Genomic DNA, 15,376 nt, shown 5'->3' with positions numbered 1-15,376 from the left:
TACTACCAAAGCCTCAGCATTACAGCGTGTGCTAACGATCATAATATGATTTACTTACCAAACTGCATGCCCCAGTCGCCCAGGTAGTTCATTCGGACGACATTGTTCCCCAAAGCCTGCTTCAGGTTGGCAATGAAGTTACCTGTTCAGCAGAGCCAAGTCCGGTTTATGTTCAGTTTAACAACCGAGATCCTTCAAGTACTCACCGATTATTGTAGAACGGAGATGACCAGCATGAAACTTTTTGGCAATATTTGGAGAGCTAGAGAAAATGTGGAAATATTTCAAAAATTGAGGAGGTGCAGTAACCCAAAGTACATGTAGTGGTGCAAGTAAATGGTCATACGTACCTGTACTCCACTAATGTAGTCCCGCGTTTAAGTGTGTTCAAGAGCTCGCTGTTTAAACCAAAGGGAGTATTACTCTCTGACTCAAATGGCTCCAACAATTTCTAAAAAATCAATAGACAAAATGAATCCTGGAGAAAAGCAAATCAGTAACTTTGTTTTGGTGAAAGAAAATCGACAAAAGACCTGAACGAGAAGTTTGCGATTTATTGTGAAGTTGACGGCTCCACTGCCTGCAGAAATGTCTTCCACCACATTGTCTGGTATTAACTAGAACAAAACATTTATGTGACTTTATTAATTTAACAAATCACATCATTTAACTACAATAGTGCTGCTAGATCACAGCGGAATATTCCAGGTTTTAGGTTACTATACCGCGAAGCACAAACATGTCCGCGATACCAAACATGTTTCAAAAATGAATGATGCTTTTTTGCCATTTCTTATCAACCATCCAGAATTTATAACTTGTATTTTGATTTATTTCATCGGTGAAATGTGTGGCTTTAAATTGCATTAATACGCCTCAACAGTCTTTAGAGACACACATTTATAGGCCTAATGGTATGTTTAAAAACAATAACCTTTTTTTTCCCCAGATTTTGATTATTTTCAGATTTGATAATAGTGTATTTTTCTCTGTGTGTAGGGGTAAAAAGACACAAACGAAAGTGCATCTTAGTAGTGTCTGAATACCAAATGCATAGTTCAATGGAACAGGAAAGAAAGCAACATGATCCAATTATGTATTAAGTGCTAACATGAGGCTTACCTGTCTGGTTAAGTCCTCTGTTTGCAACTGTATGTCTCCTGTTTTTGGTAAAATCCCATTCAGTCGTAACAAACTCACGGACAGCTTGAAGTCGGGCGTCCGTCTGCAGAAGGAATATTTTAAAATGTAAACAAAGAAAGGTGAAAAAAGGAAAACTCCTGTCATAACACACAATTTAGATCCCAATGATAGTGAATTGTTAGATTGTGATAGCTGTGGTAACATAGCTGCAAAATCTGCATGAAAAAAATGGTTTTGCTCCACTTGTGTATGGGTATCATCAGACTCAGATTTTTATTCCTTATGTGTTATTGACATGGAGACTACTTCCTTACTGTTTACACAACTTAAAACAGCCATTTATAAATTCTGTTGCATCAACAAGCTAAAATATCAGCAAAACACAGGGTCTAATAACAATTTTATCATTTAATTTTCATTATTGTTTACTTTTTCTTTTCATGGATAATGTTAAAACACTGGATGAGACTGTAAAGGTAAGAGATGTTGCTCTACAAAATGATAAAAGACAAATCACTGTTTTCTGAAGACTGGGACAGCAGACAGGGCTGGTAGAAGGAGCTCCTCGGGCTGCTGCAGAGCCTTGCTCAACTGCAAATTCAAATACACAGACAACAGTCTCAGGGTTAAACAAATAGTGGGTGTATAGTTCAGGGTCAACCCATGCTCCAAAACAGAATACTACTTTCCCTAATGCCTACATGTACCTTGGCAGCGATCGTCTTCCTAAAGATGCATGCCATACCTTTTTAATGGCAATAAATAAAATACAATTATACTGAAAACAACGTTCAAGGCATTGTAGCAGGCATGTTTGGCATTCCCTTCATTGGAAAAACTTCCGCTTCCTTATTGAACAGCCAATCAGAGGCGTCTCTTTGTCAATACGTCATTCACACGGAAGGTGCGTTCGTTTTTCCCATAGATATAAATTGCTGCTGCTGCCGGAGAAGTCTTCAACAAAGCACCGAGTACTGTGATAGACCCGGTTCATTCTGTAAAAGAGGTGTTACAGTTCTCAAGTTCCGAGATCTGACTTGATTTGTTTGCACCTTAGCAGCAAAACCTGTCAGCCATCCACTCCTGCTTTTGTGCAATTTTTGTTCACGTCTTTGTGAAGGTTAGGAAAAGCAGGTATTCTGAGCCCAGGCTCAGCATAACCAGGTTGAGCACTGGTCATTCTACAAGGGGTGGGCAAGCTAAGGCCCGGGGGCCAAATGCTGCCCGTCTAGCCCTTCAATATGGCCCACAAACAAAAGCCCAATATGTACTGCTTAGAATAGGGGAGACGCCCATGTTTTCATTGACATGAAAAAAGATAACACACAACTGCAGCTATTTTGTGACTTTTTAAAAAGTGTTTAGGCAATCGGTCTATTTGAGAATTGTACTTGTTTTGAACACAACTCTAGCCCCGGTCTGGCACCCTTTGCAAGTTCAAAAACCCAATGCATCCCCTGCCTCAAAACGTTTGCTCATATCTGTTCTACATGCTTATTTTGAAAGCGGAGTAAGAACTTTAGAGCAAAAGTGTACACAGATTATTCAACAGTCAAAATGTAAGCCAAAATGTCAAATGTTCCCAATCACTCACAAAAATTTTATTCAAAAAGTGTAATTCATGCAGTTTGAGCACAGTTTATGTATGTGTTTTTACTCTGCTTCTACTGTGACATAAATGATTTTGGGGCACTACATTGAGTAAATAAGATTAAAGAAGGAAATGGGACACAAACAAATATGTAAACGCTTTATTTGTAAGCTTCTCTTGAACCAAAGCCCAATATAACTACAGCAAATAAAATCTTGTTACAATGAACTAAACTCAAGCAAAGAAAAAAAAAGTTCAGTGTATACAAACGTAATAGCAGTAACTGCCAGAACAAGTTAAAACGATGCGGGAAAAGCCTGTTGCCAGAGTCCAGTCAAAAGGCCTCCTTCAATCGTCCGTTTGCATAAGTCCAATCCCTTTTCCATATGTACACTAACATCCTTGTCAAAAGAAAAATAATTCACAAAAGATAAAACATTGAAAGGCCAAGGGTGTGTGGCAGTGAGCCTCGTGTGAAGGCATCAGAACCAAAGAAATATAGACAGGGCAGTTAGAGGCCACTAGGAGCGTCAGAGGAGCAGAGGAGCTCCACTGACTGAGGTCCACACAGGCGACGTATGGCACAGCGACGATCCACTACCCCCGAGTCCGGCAGACGCAGTAAGGATCTCCGAAAACACGCCAAAACTCAGGAAACATCTGCCAGGAAGGAGAGGGACAAGACCATTGAGCATCAGCGTGAAACCTCTAGGGTCAAAACTATCTGTGAATTTAGCAAAAGAGAGGCTCATGTCAAAGATACTCACAGCTGGCAGGCTGCTCTCCAAATCGTCGCATCAGCTGATCATGTGTAAACTTCACAAAGGCATCATATTGTTCTGTGAAATGAAAGGTTCTGGTTAACTTTTATCTGCGTGTTTGAATAAAAAGTGTAAAGCACAGAGAGCCACAGACCTGCGAGTTTGGTGGTGAGGATCTCGTCATACTCCTCGCGGATCTTCTCCTCTCTCTCCTTCAGTAGTCGTTCACAGATCATCCCGACCTGTCTGAGCGAGAACAAGGGCTGCTCTTTCCTGGTGGGAGACGACGCTCCTGATGACATCCCTGATCACAACAACATGACAAGAGCTGAAGTGAAGCCAGTCCAACGCACTCAACATGAAACTAAATGCACCCTACACTTAGAAAGGGGAAGCTCACCGGATACTTGTAATATATTTTTCGAAGCCGTACTGCAGACATTCCAGGTAATGTGTTACATTGCTAGAGCAACAAGAGTCGTAAAAGTCGAAAACATAAACTAACATACCAGTGATACCAAACGTGTAAGTAATGTCCAGACGAGACACCAATACAATCAAAAACAGCTTGAAGATGAGCAAGAAATGTCCCATTCCCAGTAAAAATACAAGTCAGGTCTGATTAGAGCAGTGCCCTCTCACCGTAAAGATTAATTATATTTTCCACTAGTTAATGATGTAATGTTAACAGTTTGGCTTTAGAAATAACAATGGCGTGAACAATACCCTTTGTAATTCGAATTGTTTTCGTTTAGAAAGTGCTGTGATGACCAAACTTTCAGGTCATTTGACACAAAGACCTTTTTTTTGTCTACCCACTTCCCCTTAACTGACAAAGCACGTTATTTTCCTGCTATGTAAGATTTGATCTGCTTTATACTCCACAAGTCTACTGAAAACAGACAGTGGCTAAAGAGGAGGAGACAAGTTTTACCTGGTAGAGCAGCTCCACTCTGAATGTTCTGCAGTTCAACCGGACAGCATCCATCGCCCTGCTGCTGGAAGGCAGAATCCAGGTGTCGCCTCTTCTGCAACCGCTTGTACTCCTGCTTAATGTTGTGGAGGATTTGCTCTAGAAAGGGCGAACACGTAAGATAAGGTTAACAGGTTAGTTGATATGCAAGGGAGAAAGTTTAAACTCTGACAAGTTTCATAAATTTGACAAACTAAAGCAGACATAAAATCAATTGAAATATAAAGGTGATATAAGGGTGCGTTTAAGGAGCTGACTAGATTCACATAAGACTATACGTAACCAAACACAAATCATATGCACAGAAACAAGCTACATGAAAGAACTAGTATTATATAAAAACAATCAAGCAACATGCGCTTGACGAAACGGCATTCATTGCTAAATGTATGTTGTTGATCTTATACGCCAAAAAGAATAAAGGTTAAGAAACCTGGTAAAGTAGATAAGGGTTAACATGACGTGAAAACAGGGGTTAGCTAGCCCCGGTGCAAACGCAGTATCTATTTCTGCGTCATAAGTGTTTTGTTGAGCCTGTTCAGCCATTACCATCGCCGTTACAACTTCCAAGAAGCAATTCATTCATATGGTAAAGATTGCTTAGAGCAATGTTAACACATAAGATTATACCTGTTGTGAGCCTCGACGAAACTTCCCCAAAAGGCGATGGTTCCAAACGCAGATATTTCTGAGGCGAAGACACCGGAGACACCATCGGAGCGCACCTCCGTCTTTTCGGTGAAGCCGGATTCATTAAAGGATCAAAATCCAGACTCCGCTTCAGAGTAGCCCCACAAGCCATTTTTCTAAAGGTTTTTAAAGCGTTACACGAGGAAAGGCTAAATCGAGGTTGTCCTGTGGGCCCCGGTCTGTGCTGCTAAAGCTTGCTAACCTTAGCAGCTAACGATAGCAGCTTTCCGGGGTGCGAAAGTACACCTTTTCGCCCTCTTAAACGCGATTTTGTTGGTTAATTCCGTATTCTGTGAGCAATAAAAGATGTTGCTCTACGAAAAGACCAAAAGTCGTTACAGATGAAGACGGCGGTTGATCAGATGACGATAGATTTAATGCCTGGACTTTCCATACAACGGTTACGGCTAAGCGATTTCTTGAAATCGATTGCCGTCGCTTGAGAGCAGTTCCGCGCATGCCCGAAAGGAGGTATAATGCTGGTAGTTGTAGTTCTCCTGTCAATCAGCGTGATTGCTTTGAGCAGTGGAAAAACTACATCTCCCACATCCAGAAAAATACCGAGGGATTTAAATTTGTTTTGTTTGACAACAGACCACACAACCGACAGATCCTTTACTTTCAATTAATTATAATGAAAATAAAAATTCAATAATCATTTTTATGGTATCCACTGAAAACAAATGCTTAACGTGCAAAAGATATATTTGTAAAAAAATTAATTTAAAAAATCCATATCCGTTAATTGATAAATGAATGCCTTCGGCGAGAATCTACAATATAAATAGTCTTGCAATAAAAGAAGAAAGAAAAAAAAAACATAAAAAAGTGTTTTCAAACTTTTGACCAGTACTGTATGTTTACTCTTTCCAGCATTGCTGCACAGGAGCACCAGAGGTCCAGATCTACCACACCAGACAAGACTCCAGATGTAGATTGTGCAAAGAGGCCCCAGAGACAATCCAGTACAGGTAAAGTAAATTTTCCTGGGGGCCAAAATATATCGGGAATGTATTGCCGGGGTCCATAATGAAAAACTCCAATATACTAATGATCCTCATAAAAACAGTTTACACTTGTATTGCGCTTTACAAGCCTCAGTCCCAGGTTTCTGCTAAACTGTAGTCTTTATTTATTCACTCCAGATTTGGAGGTGGTAAGCTGCCACAGCCGCCCTAGGGCAGACTGTCCATATGTCAGTGCCCTCTGCTGGACACGTGGGGAATTCTTTTCTTTTTTAAATTAAGCCGCACCTTAGTGGCAGGAGTGGGCATTTCTTTAAAAATTCATAACCCTGCACAGGAATGTCATAGATACTTGCTCTCTTTTTTGACATACTGAGGAATTTGTGCGTTACAAGTGTGGCCGGACTGAATCATCTGGCGGGCCCGAAGTGGCCGCCTGTTGGAGACCCCTGACCCAGCACATAACTGCAGGGTGTAAGATGCTGGCAGTGAAAGCTCACATGGAGCGCCATGACCAAGTGACTGGCATAGTGTACAGGAACATCTGTGCAGAGTATGGGCTGGAAACTCCAAGGTCAAAGTGAGAAACACCTCCAAAGGTGGACGAGAATGACCGAGCCAAGATCCTGTGAGACTTAGATACAGACGGACAGAATGGTAATGTCGAACCAACCTGGCATTGTGGTGGACAAAGAGCAGAGGAAAGCCGCTGTTGTTGACATAGCAATGCCAAGTGATAGCAACATCAGGAAAAAGGAACATGTGAAACTAGTAAAATACCAGGAGCTCAGAGAAGAGCTGTTGGTGCCCGTGGTCGTTTGGGCACTCATGTCCTATATAAAATATATATATATATATATATATATGCTCATTGTATGTTTATTTAAATAAGTATGACAATTAATTGAACATGAATTTATTAATATATTGATTTATGGTTTTGGCAGTCCTGGTCCCCAAAACACGCTGACAAAAGCTCTTTCTGGCAACTGTGTTAGCAGATGCTCTGACTTCTCACCCACTTCTTCACACTCATGAGAGGAAACGAGCAGATGTGTCGCTGTCAAAGCCAATGCTGTGTCTATACAAGTATTCGAACAGGTAGTCTATATTGGTGTACACCAGGGGGCACTGTTGCTCTATAAATGCAGCCTACTACAGCGAGTACGAACCATTGATCCCATTTTATATAGTCAGTCGAATAAAACTGCAGGCGCGTTTGACAACCATTTGCGACTTTATTGAAAAGTTTGAAAACAGCAATACTAAAAACACTTGTGTTTTTTGTCCTTGTTATGCCACCATTGTACAGAAGCCACTTGACAATTGACATTTTAATCTTCAATACTCACTAATACAGAGGCAGCGAAGCATACTGATAAACAGCTGTCTGACGACTTTACACCAAGATAAATGTCTACAGGACGATTGTGCTGTGATCTCTAAGATTTTCAAAGTACTACAGTTTTATTAGAAAAGTCACATATTCTCAGATTGTTTTGTAAGATCTTGTTGCTTTTCTACATTATACACACAAGCATTATTTCAAGTAACCAACTAATAGAATGACCCTTTATTTTTTGAGAAACATTAATGTTTAATGCCAGAGGGACTTTACTACAGGCCTGTGCATGGTTTTGTTATTTTCTCCACTGAAAAGAGGTCTGCTTCAACAGTATAGCACTAAAACAAGTTACTGCAATGATCAAAGGCTCAGAGTGGATAAATATCACCAGTTTACACAAAAGCACACACAGTTATAGCCAGTCACACAGTCCATGTAAGTAGCTTTTCAGACACACCATTTGTGACAGTAGTGACCAGCACACTGCGCCCAAACTCTCCAAGGCGTCCAAGCTTTGGCCAGAAGCTTGTGGAGTAGCTGCTGCTGAATGACTCAAACACTGTTATTGTAACACTGTACAGTTGGTTAGATTTACATTTGAACAGACACTGTACTCAGTTAGACTGAAGCTGACAACAGGGACAACTGCCCTGTTAAAGAAAATGCCTTTTTAGGTTTATTGGACAAAACACACATTTTTTTTTACATTTTTTTTTATCTCATCTTGACTTATTTGTGATGCTTATACATTTTATTTTCGCATTCACCTCATAGTATAGTATTTTAGAGTTTTTGCCACTCACTGAGTGTTGTCAAGTTCCTAAAGTACAAAAGACATTTGATGCCTAACACACCATGAAGAGTTATGATTTAGTCTTCATATGCAGCATGTAGATGAAGCCTGAAGTCAAGGCCTAGGTTTGATTTGATGCAAGACACACATGAACATCAACATGACACAGTCAAACTGAGTTGAAGAACATCAGTAGCCCCTTATCCCATTGATGAAGTTGTATTGTTTTCAAAACCTGAATTCACAGTATAAAAATATAATAATCCTTCACTCACTGAGTATCACAAAGTCTATGACACACTTACGGTACTGTAATTGTTAAAGATGTCTCTTCTATGACCTTGTGACACCATTTGGCACTTAGGCACACAAACAAAGCACTGCAGCCACTGAGCCTCCGTCCGAGCTGAAATGGTGGTTTTCTCTTAAACTGTGTTGGATGTTTGGGGATGACATTTACAGGTCCCAGGGCCAGGCTGTTACACGGCCTCAGCTGAGGTGTCGGTGGACACAGAGATAGTGACTTTGGCGATTTTCACAGTGGTCTTGACAGCGCTCTCGGCAGCGCGATGAGCAGAGATGTGCCTGTTCTGACAGTCTGACTCCAAGCTGTTGTCCAGCTGCTGCGCACTGCCTCTGCAGGCGTGGCACGAGCTCAGGAAGGCGTGGCGCAGGTCCTTGCTCCGCAGCGCATAGATGATGGGATTGACCGTGGAGTTGAGCAGGCAGAGCATGCTGCAGAAGGCAAACACTGTCTTGAAGTCATCATCCATCTTCCAGAACAGGTCATACACCATGATGGCCAGCACAGGGCCCCAGCAGATCACCAGCACCACCAGGATCAGCACCAGTGTCTTGGCCAGGCGGATGTCCATGCGTGCCTGCTCCGGCCGTGTGGTCTGTACTTTAGTCCCATCAGCAGAGTAAACCACCAGGCTCTTCTGAGAGGCGCGGCTCAGCATGCGCACAGCGTGGTGGTGCGCCTTCCACAGGATAAAGATGTACGCGTAGATGATGAAGAGGACCAGGACACTGGTCACTCCGATCCAGAACATCAGGTAGTTCTTATCTATGAGGGGGAAGATATTAGAGCACACAGAGTTGAGGCGTTTACAGTTCCAGCCGAACAGAGGTAGCACTGCTATGACTAAGGAGAGGGTCCACATCACGCAGAAGGCGATGACGGCCTTGGTGCGCGTCACAATGCGTCTGTAGGCCAAAGGGCGGTGGATGGAGATGTATCGATCGATGGCAGTGAGGAACAGACTGCCTACTGATGCAGTGAAGGAGGCGGTGACTCCGCCCAGTTTGAACAAGAACACATTTGGGCTGTCCTTTCTGTGAAAAATGTGAAAGTCTAGGAAACTGTACACAAAGATAATGCTTCCAATGAGATCGGCAATAGCCAGGCTGCCGATGAAGTGGTAGGAGGGTCTGCAGCGCAGTGTGCGTGACTGAAAGATGACACACAACACCACCAGGTTCTCTAGCACAGTGAAGGTGCCCAGGGTCAAGGACAGAACAGCCACAGCCAGCTGCTGACTCGGAGTCAGAATCATGAAGCACTCCATGTCCATAAAGTTCTCCCCACACTGAATGTTACTGCCATCATCCCGCAGCGTCCGGTTACTGAACAGGTCTGTGGCATTGGTGGGGAAAAACGGGATATTTTTCAAAATAAGGTCCTCATCCACAGGGACTTTGTCTGGAAAAGAGTTACTGCGGAAAGCCGACACTGGCTTCTGCAGAGAGAAGGAACTCTTAAAGTCAAGATTGTTGAGGTTGTCTTCATAGTTGGCATCATTGGAGCCCAGGTACTGCAGCCCCGAGGTGATGGTCCTGAAGGTGGTGTCAGCCACACCATCCAGCACGGACTTCATGTCTGCGGCTGTCTGCTCTCACACACTGCACCTAGAAGAAAACACAGCAGTTCACCACCGGCCTTTCTGCACAGCATCTAGAATGCTTTTTGTTGATCTGAGTCCACGCCTTCAGGGTGAAAAAAGGTGCCAATCAAACGGCATTCTGCAATCCTTACACTATTAACATTTGATTAAAATACACACATATAAATCATCTGATTCAAACAATATTACACTTACATGGGCATACTTTATCCTAGTTTTGAGATTTTAGACTCTGAGCTCATTTGCTTTCTGCACAGCTCTAACAACACCCTGTTCCCGTCAGCGCAGAAACCATCAATCAATAAGCATCACTTTACCGAGGGACAGAGATGGGACTTTAATTGTTTCAGTGGTTTTTACAGTCGATACACAGATTGCCCTGTTTACGAACATCAACTTTAGCTCTTTTTTTTCTAATTCTGAATTTAAAATCTTTGTGGTGGAATTTATTTCCAGTATTTGAACTGAAAATATGATGGTTTAATGAAAGGCAGCACTTGCAAATTTCGAACACATTTTACATAAAAACAACGGAGGAGAGCGTTTCTATATGTTCGCGCAAAATGGAGGAAAAAATGCTACTTTTCTGCGCCAAACAGCACACCCCCTCTCACCAATTAGACCAACAACAAACTACTTGAACAAATTCTATTTCAAAACAAAAACATAACACCGTAAATTCACGAAAAGGCATCGTTACCTTACATAATGCCCCCAAGTGCGCAGAATCGCCTTTTATCTCCGTGCGTAAAATCCAAGTCAGAAAAGCATCACCAAAGCAACACTGCTCTTACGTAAAGCCAGATCTCAAGTATTTTTTTTTTAGAAACCAATCCGCATTTGGAACATGGCTGTTTGTACACAAAAAAAAGTTGCACAAGTTGCGCGCTCGTCCCGCTCCTCCGTGTGATGCTGATGCTGCCGCGGCTCTCCGTGTGCGCTCTCGCTCTTGTCTCTTCACACTTTATGAACGCCGCTCCTCCGTGCTCGCCCGGTCACGTGTCCTCCTCCCGTTACGGCTTTATCTGCCCTGCCCATGAAGAAACCTGTCAAGTGTGGCGCATATAGGAGCGCGCGCGGCAGAGTTGGCAGACGAGTGTTAGGCGCTGATTAGGATTTTGTTTGTATTTTGTTTTGTTTTTTTGTTGTTGCAATTTTCAGCCTGTACTTTGCGCTGCAGCTGGGCCAAGAGGTGGATGACCTTAAAGCTTCGGTGCTGCGCGTTTGTGTACACGTTTGGCCTATACAGTTTGTCAGAGTCAGAGTCAAAAGCTGTGAAAATAAGACATAAGGCCATACACTTTGACTTTTGAAACAAAGATAAGGTGTTATGTTTGTTTCCATGATTTCTTCTCTCTGATTGGTATGGGGAAATTGTAACTTCAAGAGGCAATTTAACAAATCCCTATAACAAGGACCACACCATTCACTATTCACCAGGTTATAGTGTGGTGTGAAACTGGGCGAGACTGTGGGTGGTGGGGGCTCCGTCTCAGATTAAACCAGCTCTTCAGGAGCAGAAGAACCGGTGCTGATAAATAAAAGGGACATGGAGGGAGGGGTCGACAGTTTCAAATAAACTAGGATGGCGAGGCTTGGTATGAATATGGCTCGTGGGTAACTGGCGTGGTTAGATGAATACAAGTGTGGTTAGTATGCAAAGAGTGACTGGTTGAGGTGTGGTCCTGCTCCTGGACCTATAGTCAGTCCGGGCACATCTCCACAAATACTCCGGGCTTCCTGTGGATTCTTATCAACTGAGCTTTGAATATAGAGGGAGGACAAAAGTAGAATCCCATGAAGTCGGCTTTGTTCAAAAACTAAATATCTTCTCTTTGGACAAAATAAACCCATACATTTGAACCTGGCTCCATTTGTTGTCCAGATTTCATTGTTATTTTCGTATTGAAACCATTAATCTCTTAACCGCCACTCTAGAGGCCACCGTTTATCCACACTGAGATATGTTCTTACCTGAGCTTAGACGAGTTGATGCGTACCTGTCTGGTCTTTGTGCGTGCCCGTGGAAGAGCGTGGTAGCTTCCAACTTCACTCCTGTTTGGAGCTATAGGAATATACTGGGAGAGGCCAAATGATAACAACATCTTTGGTCTTTGTGCGTGACTGAGCGCACGCACAAAGACCAGACAAGTACGCATCAACTCGTATAAGCTCAGGAAAGAACATATCACAATATGTAAAACCGGTGGCCTGTTCCGTTAAAGCCTACACTATATAGGCCAGTATAGACCTATAAAACTGAGCTAGGATTTTTCCTTACGTTGTCGCCACATTGTCGACAGTTTTTGTCGTATTTTGTAAGTTTTTTGTCACTTTTTTGTATCTCCCAGTCGTACAGGAGTTGGCTCTCCAGTCATCATCTGTACTCTGCAGTTGAAGTGCCGGACGTTTCGCCTTCTCATCCAAGAAGCTTCGGAATAAATAAATCTTTTACGCTGAAAGCAGAAATAACCTTATTCATTTCAAAATGGCAAAATAAAAGATTCCCTCGAGAGGATTCTAAAACCTGTAATCCCCGCTTTATTGCATCTCTAAACACCCCGAGCCAACGCATTCATCAAAACAGCCTCTCAATGCCGTACAGATTGCATTTGGTGATTGTAATTCTTCCGTCGCTCGAAAAAATGTCATGCAAAACAGACCCGAGTTGTCGAGATGTGAAACGGCCTTCATTATCGGGCACAGGCAGCACATAAAAACAGGTGTAATTAGAGGCGCTCAGCTGTGGCGGCCATATTGGAGTGGAAGGACAAAATGTTCCTCCCCAAAAAAAATTGAGCAATGAGTCTGTGAGCGGCAGACAGGTTAGGAGCGAGGCGTTTGAAGACCGCCAGTGCTTTTATTGTAGTAAGAGAAGTTCTACAATGGTTCAGACTTGATGACATGGGGGAGGGAAATGTCAAGACCATGTAGTTCTCGTATACCGTTCTGCCTTTCAAAAAGAAAATTGCAGCCCTAAATGATACCACGAAATACATTTACAATGAACTTTGGGGAAAATCAACATCACAGTGGCACATAACGGAACAATTTGTCCCAGAAACTCACTTTTCACAATCCCGCTTTATTTCAGCCGTTCTCCCGTGAGTTTCCTAAATCCCCCCACAGCCGCCCGCATTAATCTTTACGCCAACAAATGAAAAAGGAAAAAAGAAGAAAAAAAAAAGAAAAAGATATTGACAGCAGCGATCCTCCGCAGTAGATACAGATAGAGCTAAGCCTCGAAAACTGATTCAAAAGACTGCCAGAGATGAAAAAAGAACTTTTCTTGAACTCCACTGTTGAAAATGGAATAACAGAGAGATGAGGGGTTCAAAGGCACGTCGGAATAAAGAAAAAAAAGCTTGACTTTAGCATTTGGGACCATCAATTTGAACCGGAACTCAAAAGTCAAGTGTGGGCAGGAGAACTTCACTCGAATGATTGATGATTCTACCAGTTTTCGGTTCGGATTATTTGACATTTCAAATAGAATTTCAGCTTTCGCCACAAAAACATCACAGAAACATTCCAATGCACACAAACCCTTCATTTTGTTAATCTACACTCACATTTTATGGATATTGTTGGTGGTTTTGTGAGGAACAGGGGCTCGATGGATAGATGTTGGATAAAGATACACAGACTAACAGACAGATACAGTATGTTCTCTGGGTGAGACATGTTCTTCCTGTGTTTGAGGCGCGTTGCACACTGCTGTATTAATAGGCATTTGAGTGACACCTGCATGTGACTAAATATAACGCCGCGACTACAAGTGCAAGTGTTCGTGAGATGTATTGTGGTTGGTATGTGCAGACACAGAGGAAGTGTATAGGGCCAATTCTCAACTCACTTTGATTGTGTATGTCGGAGTAATCCTGTCAGTCTTAGGAGCTCAAAAGCCTTGCCCCTCACCTGCTGATGTCACAAGGTGTGTTCTCTTGTTTTTAAATCCCAGACAACTTCACCATTCTAGTTCTCAATAATGCATACACTATGGCGAAACATCTTCCCTCTCTGGCCTTCACTGACACTGACCCAGGATCAGTCTGGCTCGAGGCTCGGAGACAGTTGGACCGCACAGTCCCTTCTGCCTGCAGTACACAACATTTTGTCCCGCTGCCTGCGTGGGGGCACACAGAGGCTGTACTCGGGTTAATAGGAGCTCTATGGCAGAGCTGATTTAATGAAATGATTGCAGTGTGTTACTAAATGTCAGGATCAGTGCTAGGTCTCAGTCCATTACCATTTGACGGGAGCTCTTACATCACATCGAAGGCTTTTAAGTGGGGGAAATGTGCGTACGCTCTACTTTGAAGCTGCATCTTAAATTCAACCAGGAAGACTTGCTTCAAACCTGCTTTAACTGTCAGCCAATCACAGCCGGCTGTCACTGCCTTTTAACTAATCGCTCCTCAAGCCATTCATAACATGGCGCGCTCTCCCTCCTCTCATCCTCCTGTTTGAGCTCCTGACCTCTTTTCAAAAACAGATGTGCAAAATATAGCGACAAACCATCTGCAGCGGTCAACATTTTGAGTAGCTTGATTGAGTTCATTTGGTCTTCTAGTTAATTTACCGTTTTTGAGTTCTTCAGAAAGGAGCCCTCGCAAGGCCTGTTCGCTGCTGAAAATCATATTCAAAACTTGTGGTGCAGCTCCACCAAAACGATTGTAGCTCACGAATGGTTTGACCCGAAAATGCAACCAGTATTTCATTTTTCAGATGCTGGATTTACTTTCAATAGGCTACAGCCCCGCCCCCCTTTGTACTTTGATTGGTTCAGCCAGAACTGTTAGGAGGGAATTCCGAACTCTATAGAGCAGGGGTGTCAAACTCAAATACACAGTGGGCCAAAATGTAAACCTTGAACAAAGTCGCGGGCCACCATTGAACAAATGAACCTTTTAATATGGACCCAAACAAGATTTGCTTTAACATTGAATATGGAACAAGCAACACTTATTACTATACAATATATAACTTAATAGTCCAGATATGCAAAATCTGAAAAAAAAAGTATAATACCGGTGGGCCAGCTCGAGTAGTCATTTGGTATAGCCTCGTGGCCAGAGTTTGACACCTATGCTATAGAGCAATACCGCTCTGTATGGAATAGAACCCTGACCAGACCCACTTCTTTCTGTTTGAATGCCAACCAGAGCGGCTCACTGTGCATCTTTGTAGTTTTTTCTAAACACTATG

General features: G+C 42.6%; 3 protein-coding genes across 5 annotated transcripts in view; all 3 read right to left on the bottom strand.

Annotated features, from left to right (window-relative positions):
- The window catches only part of rars2 (arginyl-tRNA synthetase 2, mitochondrial), a 109,320-nt gene extending 107,340 nt beyond the window's left edge, over positions 1–1,980 (bottom strand). For both annotated transcript variants that reach the window (XR_013793690.1, XM_079572741.1), the window contains exons 1-7: positions 1,851–1,980; positions 1,661–1,734; positions 1,123–1,225; positions 534–617; positions 351–451; positions 207–262; positions 59–142 (exon numbers count right to left, since the gene is read on the bottom strand). Coding sequence is in view for 1 of the 2 variants with exons in the window: in XM_079572741.1 (XP_079428867.1) it covers positions 59–142; positions 207–262; positions 351–451; positions 534–617; positions 1,123–1,225; positions 1,661–1,734; positions 1,851–1,886 (538 nt within the window). In the remaining variant the exon portion in view is untranslated. The remainder of the gene's footprint in view (positions 1–58; positions 143–206; positions 263–350; positions 452–533; positions 618–1,122; positions 1,226–1,660; positions 1,735–1,850) is intronic.
- Positions 1,981–2,880: 900 nt separating this feature from the next.
- Positions 2,881–5,594, bottom strand: akirin2 (akirin 2). The gene is made up of 5 exons (XM_079572229.1): positions 5,099–5,594; positions 4,430–4,567; positions 3,650–3,799; positions 3,502–3,573; positions 2,881–3,394 (listed from the first exon to the last, which is right to left on the bottom strand). The coding sequence occupies exons 1-5, from the start codon at positions 5,268–5,270 to the stop codon at positions 3,384–3,386; spliced, it is 543 nt and encodes a 180-aa protein (XP_079428355.1). The 5' UTR covers positions 5,271–5,594; the 3' UTR covers positions 2,881–3,383.
- A 1,749-nt stretch (positions 5,595–7,343) lies between these two features.
- On the bottom strand, positions 7,344–11,137 carry cnr1 (cannabinoid receptor 1). Of its 2 annotated transcripts, none has more exons than XM_079571656.1 (2): positions 10,874–11,137; positions 7,344–10,172 (listed from the first exon to the last, which is right to left on the bottom strand). In XM_079571656.1, the coding sequence occupies exon 2, from the start codon at positions 10,139–10,141 to the stop codon at positions 8,741–8,743; it is 1,401 nt and encodes a 466-aa protein (XP_079427782.1). In that variant the 5' UTR covers positions 10,142–10,172; positions 10,874–11,137; the 3' UTR covers positions 7,344–8,740. The 2 variants fall into 2 exon arrangements, with proteins under 2 accessions (XP_079427782.1, XP_079427781.1); XM_079571655.1 differs by having other exon boundaries at positions 7,345–10,172; positions 10,869–11,137.
- Positions 11,138–15,376: the final 4,239 nt, after the last annotated feature.

The sequence above is a fragment of the Gobius niger genome (genome assembly GCF_951799975.1).
Source record: "Gobius niger genome assembly, chromosome: 15".
NCBI lineage: Eukaryota > Metazoa > Chordata > Actinopteri > Gobiiformes > Gobiidae > Gobius > Gobius niger.
The sequence above is the reverse complement of the archived record's forward strand: the minus strand, read 5'-3'. Positions and strand labels throughout refer to the sequence as shown.

Bases quoted from the DNA above. Each gene is read 5' to 3' on its own strand.
- akirin2 (XM_079572229.1), bottom strand. From the start codon at position 5,270: ATGGCTTGTGGGGCTACTCTGAAGCGGAGTCTGGATTTTGATCCTTTA. The intron at 4,568-5,098 runs GTATAATCTTAT...CGCCCTTTCTAG, and splicing joins TTCGTCGAGGCTCACAACAG to AGCAAATCCTCCACAACATT. The intron at 3,574-3,649 runs GTCTGTGGCTCT...TTCATTTCACAG, and splicing joins CCTCACCACCAAACTCGCAG to AACAATATGATGCCTTTGTG.
- cnr1 (XM_079571656.1), bottom strand. From the start codon at position 10,141: ATGAAGTCCGTGCTGGATGGTGTGGCTGACACCACCTTCAGGACCATC.